A 19,498-nucleotide genomic window follows, 5' to 3' on the forward strand; every position below is an offset into this window, starting at 1 on the left:
AGGTAAACAACCATACATTTCCTCTTTCCTCTCCTTCTGTAACATTACAGAATAGTTTTGCCTGTCTTTATACTTTGTATAAATGGAACCAGTTATGTATTCCTTTGCATGGCTGCCTTTGTGTCACATTGTGTTTGTGAGATTTATCCATGTTGCCAGGTACAGCCATAGTTTGTTGCTTTTTATTGTGTCAATAAAATAGTGTGTCAATGAATAGGAAAATATATATCTAGGAGTTGGATTTATAATAAGTAGGAGGGAAATTGCATATTCAGGCTTTTCAAATTATAGAAATTGGTAGGTTAGTGACATCCCATTATAGTCTTAATTTGTGTTTCTGATAGCTAATAGGATTGTGTTGGGGGGATCATTTTGGCTACTTTCTTTAGTAAAGTGTTCAAATCTCTTGCCTATTTTTTTTCCCCAATGGTCTTGCCTTATTTGTTTTTTGAAAAACAGGTATAAAAATAATACTGGTCATTTCAAATTAAAGAAAAAACACAAAACAAACGGTGGTAAAGCCATACAATGGAATATGACTAATCAATAAAAAGAAATGAACTTTGTGCAAAAAAATAAAAAACCAAAAACCAAAAACCAAAAACTAGTCATTTCAAATAACTGACTTGTGGTTTGGGTGATTTTGTCCATTGTTGATTTGTTCTCTACTTTATTGGTTTATGCTCTTATTTCATTACTTCCTTTCACTTTCTTTGGGGTTTACTTTATAATTTTTATTTTTTTAAAAAAGATTTTATTTATTATTTATTTGACAGAGAGAGAGAGAGAGAGAGACAGTGAGAGAGGGAACACAAGCAGGGAAAGTGGGAGAGGGAGAAGCAGGCTTTCAGCAGAGCAAGGAGCCCGACGCGGGCCTCTATCCCAGGACTCTGGGATTGTGACCTGAACCGAAGGCAGCTGCTTAATGACTGAGCCACCCAGGTGCCCTCCTTTCTAACTTCTAGCAGTGGACACTTACCACATTGATTTTTAGCCAGTCTTCCTTTCTAACATACACTTGAAGCTATGCATTTTCCTCTAAGCAGTGCTTAGTTGCATTCTAGAAGTTTGGATATATCATATTTTCATTATCATTTGTTCAGAATGTTTTCTAATTTTCATGGTAATTACTTTTTTGACTCAAAAAAGGGACACCTGGGTGGCTCAGTTGGTTAAGCCACTGCCTTTGGCTCGGGTTGTGATCCCAGGATCTTGGGATCGAGTCCCACATCGGGCTCCTTGATCAGCAGGCAGCCTGCTTCTCTCTCTGCCTCTGCCTGCTGCTCTGCCTGCCTGCGCTCTCTTTCTTCCTCTGACAAATAAATAAATAAATAAAATCTTTAAAAAAAAAAAAAGGCTATTTAGAAGTAGACTACTTGATTTCCAAACATTTGGGGATTTTATAGATATTATTTTGTAGTTGATTTCTAACTCAATTCCATATACAGGGTTTTAGTTCTTTTAAATTTATCAAGATATGCATTAGAGCTTGGCAATTTTGGTAAATGTTGCGTGTGCACTTGAAAAGGTTAGGCGTTCTATCGTTGTGAGATACAGTTTCCTAGATACATTAATTAGTTCAAGCTTGTGATCATGTTCATCAGCTCTTTCTATCTTAAAGGGCTGGACAGTAAATATTTTAGGTTTATAGGCCATAATGTCTTCATACCAACTACTCACCTTTACCATTGTGGTATGAAAGCAGCCAAAGACAATACATAAATGAATGGGAAGGGCTGTGTTCCTATAAAACTCTAGTTACAGAATGCAGTGGCCAATCTGTGGGCCATCATTCATCAATGTCTGGTCTATCTAATTACTATGTAGAAGTATGTACTAGTATGTACATACTACCTATGTAGATAGTACTATGTACTATCTAATTACTATGTACTATATACGTAGTAATTAGAAACAGAGAGATTGTGAGTTAGTCCAATTCTTCTTTCATTCTGAAATTTTTGCTTTGTATGTTACGAAGTGATGTTACTAGGTGCATACAAATTTAGAATTTAAATTTGTTTTCCAGGTGAATGCTTCTTTTAGAAATATGAACTGTCCCTCTAGCTCTAATAATGCTTCTTGCATTAAGGCATATCTTGTATAATATTTTATATATATATATATACACACACACACACTACATCAACTTTCTTTTTGTTTGTATCAGTATAGTTCTTTTACTACCCTTTTATGTACATTTATATATTCTTTTATTTAGGGTTGTATTCTTTTATTTTTTTTTTTTATTTTTATTTTTTTTAAAGATTTTATTTATTTATTTGTCAGAGAGAGAGTGAATGAGAGCGAGCACAGGCAGACAGAGTGGAAGGAAGAGTCAGAGGGAGAAGCAGGCTCCCTGCGGAGCAAGGAGCCCGATGTGGGACTCGATCCCAGGACGCTGGGATCATGACCTGAGCCGAAGGCAGCCGCTTAACCAACTGAGCCACCCAGGTGTCCCAGGGTTGTATTCTTTTAAGTAACACATACTTAGTTTCCTTTTTTTCTAAATCCCATTGACATTCTTAGTCTTTTTCTTGGCATATTTAAGTCTATTTATACGATTAAGACTTTTTTTCACTGGGTAAATATAAACATTGATTCTCTTTCTGAGACCCTACACACTGTTCCAAAGTTCTAGTGAGCGGTGTAGGTCATAGGATTGTTTTCTCAACTTTTGCTCCTGAGAGCTTCTCATTTTTCCTCAGAAAACTTATTTGTTCCAGTGAAGCTGAGTCTGGGTCTATGGGCATGCAGACTTGGGGACACAAACTTGTGCACACCTGGGGGCCAGTCTCCACTCTTAGCAGTACCTAGACTCACAAGCGCTGAGATTTTTGTCTATAAGAAGCCAGAGGCACAGAAGAGTGGGTGATAATGGGGCCAGCAGCCAAGAGTTTACCTGTTTTTTCTCATTGATTTGTAGGAGTCCCTTATATATTCTGCTATAAACCCTTTACAATTATGTGGGTTGTCTTTTAGTTTATGGCTTATCTTTTTCTTCTCTTAATGATTCATTATGATGAGTACAAATTCTAATTTTGATAAGCCAATTTAATGATAGTTTCTTTTAAATTTTCTTTAAAATTTTCTTTAAAATTTATTTAAAACACTGAGAGAGGATGAAGTGGTCTGACCCCTTGAGAAGCCTCGATCTTAGAAGAGAACGGGGCAGAAAGTCCCTGAACTTTCTGGTCTTACTAAGGAATAGCTTTTCTGTTTACATTTTCACACACAGATTTATGCAATACTTAACAAGGGTAACCTCTGGAAAAGAACAGATCCCTCAGAGACCATTCCCCCAACTGAATTTCTTATACGTATGTCTAATACAAACAATTTGAGATGGTGTATCCCAACTGATTTTGTTTCAAAGGATGGTAGTACACGGAGAAGGGGGAAATAGTCAATAGATACTGCACAAAAGACAAAGTCATGTGACAGTATTTTCTACCTGTATACATGCTTAACCTGGAAGGAGAAAACTGAACTAGCAATAAGGACAAGAAAAAATAGGTTAAGGTCTTCCTCAGAAGAAAAAGGAAAATTGCTTGAGGAGAGAGGCACTGACGCATAATACAAAAGCACCCAGTCACCAGGGCCCCTTGATCGGACTACAAGCGGGCAGGATCCTCACACAGACCCTTGAGGACAGATATGCCTCTGAGGTCAGGCACTGATCCCCTCTGCACTAGTCCGTACCGCTTCCCTATAACAAAGGGTACAGTCCCGCTGCCCAGCTGTGAGCAGGATGGGTCAGAAGGTGCTAACACAACATGCCAAGTAGCTGATTTCCTCCTTGCGTGCAGACTTGGCAGAAGGGAGGCTGGATTGAGCACACCCAAGCATGGGAAGAGCAGACAAATGAACAGAGAAGGGCCACAAGACCGTCCTGCTTACTGTAGCTGGAAATGCTTGATCTTGGTGACCAGCAGTTTGTATTGAGCGCCCAGGGGAGCCATGGAGGCAACATCTACAAATACCAGTTGTTCCAGAGGTCCTGTTTCATTGGTTGCTTCTGAGGGACACAAAGTACGGCTGACTTCCTGGTAGTTGTAGGTCCTCTGGTATCTGCAGCAGCCGATGGAAGGAAAAGCAAGCACAAATGAGAGAGAGACTTGGTGAACCAGCAAGGAAGAAAAGCCGATCTTATTTCATTTCTCTCCAAATTTGTTTTCGACTGCTTATGTTATAAAATTTCAGAGTGGACCTACTGATAGTAACTTAGTCTGGGGCATAGGCTTCATAACAGGGACTCGAGGACTCTTCATGCTGACCATGACCACCCTTCGATGGTGTGTCTACATTATCTTACACCATCTCCCTCATTCAATGAAGGAAAAAATAACAAATTCTGAAGGGAAACTGTGCTGATAGAACAACCAGTTGATTTCATATTCCCACTCTTTGAGCTTTTGCAAAATGGAACATAAAAACAAACAAACAAACCCCACAGCCCAAGTCAAGGCTATGAGAGTTACTATTGTTTCAATTGTCAAATTACTCAGCCACTAAAATGAGTTAACACCATACTAGGTACCTATGTCTGAATGCCTTCTGTTTTTTTTCTTAGTAGTGCAAGAGTAACTTATACAGTTTCTCCTACAAAAGTATAAACTACACAAGGGCAGGGATTTTGTTTTCCAATCCCCCCACTACTGTATCCTTAGTTTCTAGCACTTAGTTGCACTTAACTGCTATAGAATGAAGGAGGCACACTCTTTGGGCATTTTGAAGATTGGAGGTGTTACTCACTTACCCTGATTTCGGAACCCAGCCCTGTTCTCAGTGAATGATCCACTAACCAAGAGCTACAGAATATTGTGGGTAGAATGAAAATGCTAAAGCTTCTTCTGGGTGCTACACATCTGCGTAGAGTGCTTGCTCATCTGAATTCAAAGAGTCAGAGTGCTTGGGTGGCTTGGTTGGTTGAGCGTCTGACTCTTGATTTCAGCTCACGTCTTGATCTCAAGGTTGTGAGTTCAAGCCCCACATTGGGCTTGATGCCTGGTGTACTTAAAAGACAAAAACAGAAGATGGAAACTGAACAGACCTGGACAGCTCGGGTTATGTCTTATGACTATTATTTGCACTTAGGATGCATGTGATGTCAACATTCTAGAAGACTGAGTTCCCCTTTTACTAGGGAAAACACCAAGTAAGGTCTAGGTCATTGAAAGAAAACAGGTGTAGCAAAATTGTCCAGGAGAAGATCTACTTACAGTCCTTGGAAGAGCAGAGGAACCTGCCAGGATAGCACCCCTTTCTGCTGGCGAACCACGACGAGAACTGGGTAGTCGAGGTTCTCTGAGGAACTATTCACATAGACCCGTACAGCGTTCACCTGTGAGCCAGGGCAGAAAGAGGGGTAAGGCAAATCACACACACACACACACACACACACACACACACACACACGGTGGCTGCCACCTGACATGATCTTCAGTGAAAACAGATTCTGGAGGCTTCAAATGGTAGGCTTCATTGGACAGTCAATACAAGGTTTTGAGAATAAGCCCAGAAGAGAGAAAGAAAGATATTGATGTCTCTTCTCATTTGAATATAAATGCTACAGATACAAATATCTTCAAAAAAATTAAAAAAGACCTACGAGCTCCTTAAATCATTCTGTGCTTCAAACCAAAATGTTATTGCCATGTTTTATTAAAGCCTAGCAGATGGTCTGGTGCTCCCCTAGCAACAGATACCACAGGGGCTGAGTATTTCTCTCTTTGCCCTGCTCCAAGGCATAAATCAGCCCCTGACACAAAATGCTTTTCTCCATCAGCAGCTTCACGGTTCCTTCTGAATACACAGATCAACCCCAGGGATTTAACACTATCATGGCTATTTTAAGGACAGAAAATTGAGCTATGGCCCTGGATCTAGATGGTTCTGGTGTTTCCCTTTATTTTGTGTAATACCATAGAATACATGGAAAGAACAAAATAGGAAAAAGACATGGTCAGAAAGAAAAAGTAGAACTTGATTTTTCACATGAGATTTCCCCTCCTGCTGTATTAAAACCTTAGTGTTCCCTTGAAAGCTTCTTTATTAGGGAGAAGAAATGAAACAAGAAAATCTTGCAGCTCTAAATGTTCAAAACAGAAACAGAGGAGACAGAACCACATGGGTATCATGTAACTAATATTTGGTTCTCTTACATCATTCTTCATTGAACAACTTTGCTTTTTTTTTTTTAATGTTGAAACAATCCAAGAGTAATTTATTAATTTGGTAAGAAGCACTTGTTCATGAAGGAATATTTTCTTTTTTTTTTTTAAGATTTTATTTATTTATTTGACAGAGAGAAATCACAAGTAGACAGGCAGGCAGAGAGAGAGAGGAGGAAGCAGGCTCCCTGCTGAGCAAAGAGCCCGATGTGGGACTCCTTCCCAGGACCCTGAGATCATGTCCTGAGCCGAAGGCAGCAGCTTAACCCACTGAGCCACCCAGGTGCCCCGAAGGAACATTTTCTTGAGCCTAAGCTCTATATGTTTCCATGGAAATTAAGCTGCCCCGATAACTACCAACATCCTACCTCTAGTGCAGACCTTTTCCCTAAGTTCTGGATGTTCCATGAGCACCTCAAACTCTACCTGTCAGAAATGGAATCTATCACTCTCTTCACTCTCAACTTTAATTTCATCTGTATTTTCTTGCTTATTGAATGGCCTCACCAGGAAGCCATTTCATCTAATGAGAACCATTAGATGAGAGCCATCCTTGATTCCTACTTCGTTAGTCTTCTCAGTCAATAGGTTGTAGAATTCTACTGCTTCTGTGTCCTTCATACTGTCTGTATCCAGACCTTCCCCTCCACCCACAATGATGTTCCCACCGTTCTCATCATTCATCTCCTCATTGACAGGACCTGATCAAGTCTTCTTATTCCCAGGGCTATGCCCCTTCAGATGTCAGAGTCATCTAGGCATTGTCCTATATGGTTCTTTCCACAGTTTGGCGACCGTGGCCATTGCTGCTATAAACATTGGGGTACAGATGGCCCTTCTTTTCACGACATCTGAAAACTCGGGGGAGTTTTCAGATTTACCCTAATACCTAGACTTGCAATTGGCATTTTTTTTTTTTTTTTTTTTGCAATTGGCATCTTAAGTGGGAGGTGGGCAATCTTATGGGGCTGAGCCCTTAACCTACAAGATCTGATGCTAAAACCAGGTAGAGCTGAAATGAACTGCAGGGCACCCAGCTGGTATCACAGAATTACTTGATGTGTCGAAAACCCACACATCTGGTATCAGAAGTGTTGAGTGTGAGTAGAAGAAAATGGAAGTGAGTTTTTCCAGTAGACAACTGCCAAGCATTTTTTTTTATGTAGTCCAATTTATTATTTTTTTTGTGGACAGTTCTTCTATCACTCTTTAAAACAAAGATACAGGGATGCCTTGGTGGCTTAGTTCATTAAGCATCTGTCTTTGGCTCAGGTCACGATCCCAGAGTCCTGGGATTGAGTCCAGCATTGGGTTCCTCCTTGCCTAGTGAGGGGCCTGCTTCTGCCTCTGCCTGCCATTCCCTCTGCTTGTGCATGTGCTCTCTCTCTCTCTCTGACAAATAAATAAATAAATAAACTCTTTAAAAAAATAAAATAGAGATGTAATTCACATACTGCACAACTCCCTCTTAAAGAGTATAATTCAGTAGTTTTTAGTACATTCATAGAGCTGTACGACTAAAACCACTATCTAGTTCCAGAATATGTTCATCACTCTAAAAAGAAACCCTGTACCCATTAGCAGTCATTCCTCATTCTCTCCTTCCCTTAATCCCCGGTAACCAATAATCTAATTTTCGCCTCTTTGAATTTATCTATTCTCGACATTTCATACATATGAAATGTCCTTTTGTATTTGGCATATGTCCTTTTGTATTTGGCTTATTTCACTTAGCATAATGTATTCAAAATTCTTCCATTTTGTAGCATTTGTTTTTATTGCTAAATAATATTCCTTTGTATGCATGTATCACATTTTTTAGGTATCCTTCCATTTATGGACATTTTGGTTGTTGCCACTTTTGGGCTATTACAAACAATGCTGCTATGAACATTTATATACAAGTTTTGGTGTGAATATGTTTTCAATTCTTTTGAGTGTATACCTAGGAATAGAATTATTACAGGACATGGCAACTCTACGTTTAACTTTTTGAGGAGCTGCCAAAATATTTTCTAAAAGGATTCACCATTTTACATCCTAGCAATTTACATTACTGGTAATATATAGGGGCTTCAGTTTCCCCACATCCTTGTCAACACTTATTGCTATCTTCTTCTTCTTTTTTTTTTTTTTTAAAGATCTTATTTATTTATTTGACAGAGAGAGAGAGAGAGATCACAAGTAGGCAGAGAGGCAGGCAGAGAGAGGTGGGGGTCGGGGAAGCAGGCTCCCTGCTGAGCAGAGGGCCCGATGTGGGGCTCGATCCCAGGACCCTGAGATCATGACCTGAGCCGAAGGCAGAGACTTAACCCACTGAGCCACCCAGGTGCCCCCGTTGCTATCTTCTTGATCACTACTATCCTAGTGGGTGTGAAGTGATACCTTGTTGTGAATCATACAGTATTTTAACTGTTTACCTGCTTGGCTCTTTTAGGGGGCTGCAGACTTCATCTCTGGTGTTCCTAATGTTGACAAAATGCATGAGCTCAGAAGCAAGCTCACTTCTGCAGTTCATAATCCAAACACTCACCGGCATTATGCAGCACATGGTTTTAGAGCACGCTCTTAGTCTGGCTGACATCCGTAGTAGTCAGAACTGAGGTAAAACCTAAGGAAAGCTGTAAACTAGGCAAGCTTCCTCTTTAGCTTGTCTGCCCTCTTTTTGTTACCTAGGAATGCAGCTTCCTCTTCTCTTCTTTTTTTTTTTTTTTTTTTAAAGATTTTATTTATTTATTTGACAGAGAGAGAGATCACAAGTAGTCAGAGAGGCAGTCAGAGAGAGAGAGAGAGGAGGAAGCAGGCTTCCCGCTGGGTAGAGAGCCCGATGCGGGGCTCGATCCCAGGACCCTGGGATCATGACCTGAGCTGAAGGCAGAGGCTTAACCCACTGAGCCACCCAGGCGCCCCTCCTCTTCTCTTCTTAAGGTACTCATGCCAGAGGGATTTCCCTCCACTTTCTCCCCGCATACTTTAAGACAGTGATTCTCAACTGTTTGCTTTTTGGCATTTGCATCCCTCAAGCCCACCCCTAGCATTTCCGATTCAGCAGATCAAGCAGAGAATCTAAAAATATGCATGCTTACCAAGCATGCCGCGGGGTGCTGAGGCAGATGGATTAGAGCCTACACTTTGGGAAGTACTGATCCCACAGATCCAGCTAGGGGATGACCCCCCGTTTGTCAGCAGCTTGCCAACTGCCCATTATTATGAAGTACACAACCATGACACCACCAAATGTCATGAGTACGTCTGGAAGCTGGTATCTAATGGGGCTGACACTGGGCTAGAAGAAGGAGATCTGTAAGGAGCACAACAGATACATCACAACAAGATTACCCCATTCCCTGCTCATTGCCACACCTAATTTTATTCCTTGTTTGGTTCTTATAATCCATTTACTTTTGTACTATATATTAATGGTCTTACTAATTATAATAAAAACACTCAGAGATACTGACATAATAAATTGCAGAAAAATACATTAGAGTAGGAGATAGAAGACACTGGGCAGCTTTTCGACACAAATAGATAATGCATTGCCCCCAGGAAAGGATAAAGAGTCCTGTTCAAATTTTGCTTTGCTTTTCCAGAGGCTAATGTGCAACTGAGAAAATTGGATTACATTTGCTAGAGTGAAGTAAGCCCTGTAGAAGCAAAACTAAATGAAGGACAGAGTACTGACCATGCATGATCATGATACCTTGTAACAGACCATTCTTTTCTTTTTTTTTTTTAAAGATTTTATTTATTTATTTGACAGAAAGAGACAGAGAGAGAGACATACACACACAGCAAGAGAGAGAACACAATCGGGGGAGTGGGGGAGGGAGAATCAAGCTTCATGCAGAGCAGGGAGCCTGATGCAGGACTCAATCCCAGGACCCTGGGATCATGACCTGAGCTGAAGGCAGATGCTTAACAACTGAGCCACCCAGGTGCCTCTGGAGACCATTCTTAAGAGCCAAGATTTTCCCTCCTGTGGCTTCTTCCTTTTGTCATGAGCATTTCATAGTCCCCCCACCCGTATCCATGGGGGAGTATGTTCCAAGACCGCCAGCAGTTGTCTGAAACTGCAGATAGTACCAAACCGTATATAGACACCATGTTTTTTTCCACACATACATACATAGATGAAGTTTAATTTATACATTAGGCACAGTAAGAGATTAATAACAATACCTAGAAATAAAATATAATAATATATTATAATAAAAGTTATTGAATGTGCTCACTCTCTCTATCTCAAAATATCATACTATACTCACCCTTTTTCTTGTGATGATGTGAAAGGTTAAAATGCCTACATGATGAGATGAAGCAAAATGAGAGACGTAGGCATTGCAACGTGGTATTAGGCTACTATTGACCTTTTGACATCTGTCAGAAGGAGGATCATCTGCTTCTGGACTGCGGTTGTCTATGGGTAACTGAAATTGTGCAAAGTGAAATCACGGAAAAGGGGGGGGACTGCTGTACACATATCTACTTTCTTTCTATGTTCATTACAAGCAAGGAGTTGAGTTATAGCTAAGAGAGGAGAATTATTTAAGTACTTCCATTTCTGATATTATATAGGCCACAATTATAAAATGTCTTAAAGCTTCGAGACTCCCTTTTTAATCTTTTGGAATGTGTCAGCAGGGAAAAGTTCAAAATTCTCAGTAATATAATTCTGTTGTATAAAGAGGATGAGAATGAGTTTAATTTAAAATCTGGATTGGTTTTCCTTAATTAATGAGACTGTAGGCTCTATTAGTTGGAATATCAGATTCTAAATCAGAGATTACTGGCTTCCATTATTAAGCATAGCACTGTTTTCCGTGTGATCTTGAAAAACTGAGTCTCCCAGTAAAAGAGCAAAAATAGCATTTGCTTTTCCTAATGCACAGTTTTAGTAACTGTGTTACGTTCATTAGGTGTTCAGGTTATTCGGTCCTTCCTTCCTTCCTGCCCTCCCTCTTTCCACCCTTTCCTGCTGTCCTTCCATGCTCCCTCCATCACACAGCAAACATTAAGTGAATTAAGAACTATGAGGGATGCTGCGGGTACACTAAAGGCAGCCCTGCCCTTGAAGATCTCATGATCTAGTCGAAGAGACAAATGATGTTATTACCAACAGCATAATGTGATGATGTTGTGGTAGCAACATGAGCAAGTGCTGTGGGTACATAGAGGACAAAGTGGCTACCCATGTGGGGGAGTTAGAAAAACAGCACAGTAGCTGGTCAGTCAAACTATAGTTAAGATGGACTTGTCCACATAGGTCCTGTCATTGCCTTCCTGGTGCACATGACCTTGACTCATTACAGAAACTTGTATTTGGGAAGGTGCTCAAGAAGACCATCTAGTTCAAAGGTTCTATTTACAGACACAGAGGTGACATGACTTCCCCACTGACACTCAGCTATGGAAGAATTATGCCTGGAAACCAAGCTTCTGGTATCTCAGTCTGCACACAATGCTTGGTCAGATCATGCTATCACCATTATTTTGAATCCCTGACTCCACTAGACATTGATATGGATATAGGCTTCTCCTAATACTTCACTGTGAAATCAAGAAACGATATAAATACCATGAATGAAGGAGAGAGACAAGCCATAGAATAGGATATGTTACTTGTACAAAAAAACCCACAACAGACAAAATATCAATATCTTGAATATGAAAAGAGTCTTTAAATCTCATAGAAAAACACAACCCAAGAGAAAAATAGGTAACTGCAGAGATGACAAATGACCAAAGAACATGGGAAAAGATGCTCAGTTCTTTACACTCTTAAGAAAAGTAAAGCCTCAAAAGTGTGATAATCGCACATTTGCAAGGATGAGGAGAATCAAGAACTCTTGAAAATCACTTATGAAAATGTTATTTAGTAGAACCACTTCGGAGGGCAAATTGGCCATCTCTACTAAAGCTGAAGATGAGTTCACATTACATCCCAGTGTTTCCACTAAGTTTATACACAAGAGGAACTCTCTTACATATGTACTGGGGATGATGGATAAGAGTGAAAAGAATAAGCTACAATATGGATCGATACAGATTGCTCTGAAGATAAACTGAGGAAAATAGCAGGTGGCTGAAGGATACATACTGCATGATCTAGTTTACATAAACTTTGTGAACAAGCAAAACAAAACTATCCATCTATCTGTTATCCATCCCTAGTAAAAGATACATTTACAGAAGTGATAAACACCAAAATGAAGATAATTGTTTTCCAAAGCTTTGAAGGATCTGAGACTTTACCCCAGTTGCCACAGTTTCACTGTTCGTATGGAGGACAGACTTCTGGGTTAGGGACTAAGGACCTTTATTTCTTTATTTCTTGTCACAGCAAGCAGCATGGCCATCAGCATGTTTGCATCACTCCCTCTTGCTGCCCAGTACCAAGAAGATGATGTGAATGCGCCCAGATGGCTGCTTTCATACATCAGTGGGTTGCAAGACAGAAGAGGAACCAAGAGCTTGGGAGCACGTATCTTTTATAATGGGCAGTAAATCTGCCTTACCTTTGTTCCAGAGAGGGACACTGTCCCTACCAGCTGTTTGCTATACAAATATCCTTGAAATGATAGTGTTAGGAAAAAATTCAGTCAGTGTCTTCCCATAAGATGTGCAGAAATCAAGAGACCCATGAAAAACTGTCTCCCCCAAATGGTTACTTTGGAGGATGGAGGACATCCCAGGACAGTCTAGATTCTAGCTACTTTAGGATGAACTTTTTTTCTTTCAAAAAATATTTGACTCCCTGTCCTGTGCCGGGTATTTTTCTGGCACAGGAGATATATTATTAAGCTATGTGGACATAGTCTGGCCCCACTGAGATCACAGGTTTGTACATGATATGCCAGTTAAATAAGGAATTGCATTAACATTCAAGTTCTTGTGGCCATGCATGGCTTAGGGTGGGGACAAATAGGGAATTCTAATTGCCTTTTGTTTCTTAAGCTGAGTTGTCAGTACATAGGTGTTTGTTATGTTATTTTCTATACTTGTTTATATATCTAAAATATTACATTATAATAATAAAAAAGAAGCCATGATGCACTGGCCTTTGTGTTTTGCCCATTTCTGCACGACAGCCCTCATTTTATGTAGTCTTTTTGTTGTTCAGGGGTGCGGCAAATGCTCAGTTTCCAAAACACTCTTATTGCTCTCCTGGTTTATTTCGCTATAGTCTATCCTTACTTTGGTGCTTGATCCGCTAATGCTAACTACATCAATTACCGTCCCCGGGCCCCCCCCCCCCCCCCCCCCCCGCTCTCTCAGCTAGCTGCAGAACCTTACATTGTCTTTGGTCTGATTAACATGACCCATGTCCCCACTGTTCTACCCTGGAAAAGAAATATGGTCAGGGACCCAGGTGGGGAGGTGCTAGCCCAGATTCTGCATTAGGTGTATTTGTTTCCTAGGGCTGCCCTAATAGAGTACCACAGACTGGGTGGCTTGAAACTACAGAAATGTACTCCCTCACAGTCCTGCAGACCAGAAGTCTGAAATCAAGATGTCACCCCGGCCACCCTCCCTCTGAAATTCTGGATAGAGTCCTTTCTTGCCTCATCTCAGTTTTTGGTGATAACCATCAGTGCTCAGTGCTCCTGGGCTTACCACTGCTTCGCTCTCATCTTTACCTATTGTCACACGGTGTTCTCTGCGTGTCTCTGTTTCACATGCTGACCTCCCTTCTGTGCGTGTCTGTATGCAAACTTCCCTCTTCTTGTAAGGATTTGGGTCACACCGGGTTAGGACCGTCCTCAACGACCTCCTCTTAGCTTGGTTACAGCTGCAAAAACTCTATGTCCAAATAAGGCCACACCCATAGATTCCAGGGATTAGGACTTCAACGTGTGTTTTGGGAGAACATAAATCAACCCAAACAATATAAGATTTGTAGGATTTTTAAGCAATAAAGTCATTCTCCAAGACTCTGAGCCTCTCCCAGACCATGAGCTTACCTACAGCTTGTACCTACCTGCCAAGACCCTTCATGCTGAATGAAGCAGGCTTGCTGGGAGGGGCTGTTCTGTGACTAGTAGGAAAAATGGCTGTTCCTGGGCAAAGGGGCCTTGCAGTTCTGAATCCCCTTCTTATTAGAGGCTAGAAAGTCCTAATAAATGGAGCATTCAGGGGCGCCTGGGTGGCTCAGTGGGTTAAAGCCTCTGCCTTTGGCTCGGGTCATGGTCTCAGGGTCCTGGGATCGAGGCTCATGTCGAGCCCCATGTCGGGCTCTCTGCTCAGCAGGGAGCCTGCTTCCACCGCACCCCCCCCCCACTTGTGCCATGCCTGACATTGGGGTTAGTGTTTGTCCCTGTGTGTGTGTAAGCAGGTGCTGCTGTTCTACTTCGGTACAGGAAGGAGTTCTAGCTCCAGTGAAGACTCCTAAAATGAAGAATTCCCCAAAGATACAGGAATGGAGCTCATATGTCAAATAAATAAATAAAATCTTTAAAAATAAATAAATAAATGGAGCATTCATCCCCAAATTTTTATAATTACCATAAGGAGTGGAGTTATTTCAATCAAAGGTTATACCTTTCTTTTTAAAGAGATAAACATTAAAATAATTCCTACAGTTATTGATGTGACTGTTTAAAATTCCCTCTGCCTGATTTGACCTTAAAAAACCATCTTCTGTAAATTTACACCATAACGAAGAAAAATATGTAGACCTAGATTTTATGTCTGGCACCAACGTTACACTATCTGGGTGACCTTGAACAAATCACTTAAATTCTCTGGACCTCAGTTTCCTCAACTGTAGAATGGAAACAGTAAACCCAGACTATCTACCTCCGGAGAGTATGGGCAACAGTACCCTGTGGCCCACAGAGCACCAGGCAGAGTGGAAGGCAGAGCTCTCCCACCTGCACTTGGGGTTAGGCAGTGCTTTTTCACTCCCACACATTCACCAATCAACCAGTTGTTGATGTGCGGAGACACACTTAGAAGCCCAAACACCACTGGCAAAGGAGAAGGTTATATGGTCCATCTCACATAGGATATTCATTTCCTTTCACAGTCTGGCTTACAGCTTTCCTGGAACAGCTCATTCATCTCATTGAAAAGAGCAGTTTACCCTTTGGGAGCTATTTATTCCCTCTACTTTTAGATACTCAGCACTTTGCTTTCCAAACTCTTTCCTAAGGAGCATGCTTTACATACCTCAACTCGCCCATTTCATTATACACCCAAATGCATCCATATAAACTTTCCTCTTTAGGTTTTTGATGGAAGTTTTGTATTAAACATTTCAATTCCCATAAAAACATAGGAAAACATTAAAAAGAGGTATAATGACTGGCAGGCCCGGAGTATAGAACCAAACACAGGTTACATTCCAGCTACTTTGTGATGAACTTTGTTCATTCATTAAATATTTGACTTTCTGTCCCATGCCAGGCATTGTTCTGGCACAGGAGGGACATTACCAAGCTATGTGGATCTGGTCTGCCTTCACTGAGACCACAGGTCTCAGTGGAATGGAATGCCCATTAAACAAAGAATGACATTAATATCTAAGTTCCTGTGGTAGTGCATGACATAGATTTTCAGGGTGAGTATTTTCTTCAAGGATGAGTACAAGTTAACCAGAAAAATGCAGGGCAGAACAAGAGAAATGTCCTAACCAAAGGAACAGTGTAGTAGACATAGGGGAGGAGGGAGAGAGGGAGAGAAGGGGGAGAAATGAGAAAAAAGGCAAGAAGGAAGTTTGAAGAATTAAGAGAAAATCAGTTTGGCTGAAGTCGAAGGTGTGTGAAGGACCATGATAAGTCCTAGGGAGTCTTAAAGTCACATGAGAGGGGTTGGGCTTTACTCCAAGGGCAACAGAAAGCTTCTGGAGGGTTTTAAGTGCTGTTGCCCCATAGCCATGGCCATTGCTGGAAACCAGTGTGGCCTCTGTTTCCGTCAACAGCTGCTTCTCTACATCGCTGGCTCCCAAATCAAAGTCTGGGAAAGGCAGACATGATTGGTAGCACTGAGGCCACGTGCCATGACTGAAATTGGGGTTAGTGTTTGTCCCTGTGTGTGTGTAAGCAGGTGCTGCTGTTCTGCTTCAGTACAGGAAGGAGTTCTAGCTCCAGTGAGACTCCTAAAATGAAGAATTCCCCAAAGATATAGGAATGGAACTCATATGTTAGGCAGTCAGACCATGGCCAAGCTCCACTACATTTGGAAAGCATTTTATGTGCAACCCCAAGACTGTCCTACAAAGTAATTGTTCCATAGTACGTCCTTTGGAAATGCTGTCCTACATATTTTGTTCACAAGAACAGGCGGCAAGTCACGTCTATCCCGAAGACCCTAACTTAACCTGACCCCACCGTTTAACACTCATAAGTCTTATGGACTGCACTACTCAATTTTATACTTAATTATATACTCTTTTCATGGTTTGTAATAGTTGGTCATTGTTCCATGCATTTGTTTCATCTCTCTCTCTGAGACTTGTATTTAGAATCCAGTATGTATCTGGCCCTTAGTATATACACTACAAATATTTACCATTATTATATGAATGGAAATAGTCTTCCTAAGCTTGTAACTTTCAACAAGTCCTGAGAAAGCACCCCCATGATGTTGGGGAAGTGGCTATTCTTAACTCTTCTACAAATATTTCTTTCTTCCCATTCGTTTTCTTCTTGTGGGCTCCCTATTATGTTGATATCATAACCAGGTCATCTGTCTCAATTTCTTAATTTTTCTGTTGATACCCCTACATCTCTTTAGGTATGTCTTCCAGTTCTCTAATGCGCTGTTCATTCTAATGTTCAACCCATTGCTGAGGTCTTCAGGTAAACAGTTTTATTTTCAACTCAGATTTCCAGTTGGCTCATCTGTATAACTGTGACCTACTTCATTTTAACGAAGCCTTATCCCTTTCACAATAGTCACTTCGCTTATTTTCAAATCTTATTCTTCCTGTTTATTAGTTGGACAACATCTGGTAAAGGCTGTCCAGGTTGATTTCTCTCGTGTAGCTTTGTTCTGCACATGTGTTATTTTCTCCTGTGAATTCAAACTTCTGAAAGTATCAGCTACCTGGGGTTGTACTGAGAACCCCAGCGGATCGGTGCTAAATGGGAGGATGGTCCAGGGTAGAAAGAGGGGCTGGAAGGAAAGCCCCCCCACCACAGTGTGGACAACCTCTGAGTTGACCACGCCCCTTTTCACACTCACACAGGGGTCCAGTCTGCCCCCATCTCATTTTACTTCTACCCCCCTTCTCTCCACCTGCACCCCGTTTTTGCTCCCATTATAATCTGCTGGCCTATGCCTTGTGAAGGGGGTGGTGGGGAAGGAGGGAATGCTCAGAGTCAGCAGCAGGTCAACAGTCACAGTGGTTATCCTATGTGCTCCAGCAGGCCCTCGCAGATGTGAGACCACGTTGCCCAGCCAGCCTTGGCCTGGTGCTGCGGGTTTTCTCCCTCATAAGGGCGATAAGGCAGAGCAGGTGGCAATCCATCTAGGCCAAACCCAAAGAGGCAGAGAAGCACAACAAAAAAGCTCTCTGAGCCAAAGTACCTGGGTGGCTCAGTGGGTTAAAGCCTCTCCCCTTCCCCCCTTTCTCTCTGCCTGCCTTTCTGCCTACTTGTGATCTCTGTCTTTCAAATAAATAAATAAAAATCTTAAAAAAAAAAAAAAAAAGCTCTTCTCCAACCTATTCCTCACCAGTGGCCTCTTAAAATTATGGGCTGCTATTTGTCTCTCACTTCAAGAGCTTAACCATCTTCTGTCTCACCAGTTCTCTCACAGTTTTTGCATTGGCTCCTCAATCCCATGACCTTCCCTGCTTTAGGCATGTCCAGGCTTGGTTCCTGGGAGACAACCAGCTGCATGTTGGTTCCTCATCTTCTAGGTATTGGGGTCTGCTCATCTCCTGTGCCTGGTTCCTTTTCTCCATTACCTTTCCTGTCTTTTTCTCCCTATCTCTCACCTATACTCCCTGTCCTTACAATTCCTTTACTTTGGAGTACAAGTGGAGGGGCTCAAAGAGGGAAAAATAATTATTTTATGGTTTAAGCAGAATTCAAGGATCCACTCCTTAGATTTTATTTATATGCTGAATGATTGCACTGCAGGCAAGTTTCTCGAGAGCTATTCTGAGGCCCACTTAATTAATGTTCTGAAGCTGGAAAGGCACTAGAAAATTATTGTTATGACTGTCAGAGTTATGGTGTGACACTTACCAGCAATTCTTTCTGTAGTGGTATTTATTAACATACCAGTATCATTTATAGTTTTAAATAAGTTTTGTCAGGATATAAGTATTACAGGAAACTGCTTTCTTTCTTTCTTTTTTTTTTTTTAAAGATTTTATTTATTTATTTGACTGACAGATCACAAGTAGGCAGAGAAGCAGGCAGAGAGAAAGGGGGAAGCAGGCTCCCCGCTGAGCAGGGAGCCCAATGCAGGGCTCCATCCCAGGACCCTGAAATCATGACCTGGGCTGAAGGCAGAGGCTTTAATCCATTGAGCCACCCAGGCACCCCAGGAAGTTGCTTTCTAAATAAGACAAAGCTGATCGTCTGTAAACATCTTCCACCCTCAAAATAGCAGACATTAAGAGGAGGAAAGGAAAAGTGAATTGGTTCAAATCGGAGGGGGAGATGAACGGTGAGAGACTGTGGACTCTGAGAAACAAACTGAGGATTTTGGAGGGGAGGGTGGTGGGGGGAATGGGTTGACCTGGTGATGGTTATTAAGGGGGGCACGTATAGCATGGAGCACTGGGTGTTGTACATAAACAATGAATCTTGGAACACTGCATTAAAAACTAATGATATATTTTATGGTGACTAGCATAATATAGTTAAAAAAAAATCCTAAAGGAAAATTTCTTGAGATGAACAGAAGAAGCCTCAGGGAAGGCCACATTCAAGAAATTAACTCTTTCCAGTCATGGAGTGAACATGGTGGCAGAGATGCTATGTACTACTCTAATTCTTCTCTGAAACTTGATTAGATGTTTCTCTTTAATGGACATAGATAGAAGGTTCAAGCACCCTTCTTCCTCCCTGCCACATCTTGGTCCCTGACGACCAATGTTGGGATCTATGTATCTGTCTTTGAACAAATGCCCTAGCTTGAGAAGACCCCATAAGGACTTTAGGTGGAATGGACTTGGAGGCTACGCAGCATTCAAATCCTTTACATGTTTTAAAGGGACTTCCTCCACTCCATTAAACCTGATGAGTTTTGTGGGAGGTGGCACATATGAGGGATGCCAAAAGAGTCATGTGACCTGTGCTCAGGTAGTTGGACACTTCCACCTGGTATTTTTCAGTGGTGATTACATGATCTAAAGATGGAGGGAG

At 41.4% G+C, this 19,498-nt stretch overlaps 1 protein-coding gene across 3 annotated transcripts in view; it reads right to left on the bottom strand.

The window, feature by feature from the left end:
* SIDT1 (SID1 transmembrane family member 1) overlaps window positions 1-19,498 on the bottom strand; it is a 97,891-nt gene that overhangs the window by 61,378 nt on the left and 17,015 nt on the right. For all 3 annotated transcript variants that reach the window (XM_059391957.1, XM_059391955.1, XM_059391956.1), the window contains 2 exons: window positions 5,223-5,344; window positions 3,901-4,071 (listed from right to left, as the gene is read on the bottom strand). In XM_059391957.1, the coding sequence (XP_059247940.1) occupies window positions 3,901-4,071; window positions 5,223-5,344 (293 nt within the window). The remainder of the gene's footprint in view (window positions 1-3,900; window positions 4,072-5,222; window positions 5,345-19,498) is intronic.

The sequence above is a fragment of the Mustela nigripes genome, chromosome 2 (assembly GCF_022355385.1).
Source record: "Mustela nigripes isolate SB6536 chromosome 2, MUSNIG.SB6536, whole genome shotgun sequence".
Taxonomy (NCBI): Eukaryota; Metazoa; Chordata; class Mammalia; order Carnivora; family Mustelidae; genus Mustela; species Mustela nigripes.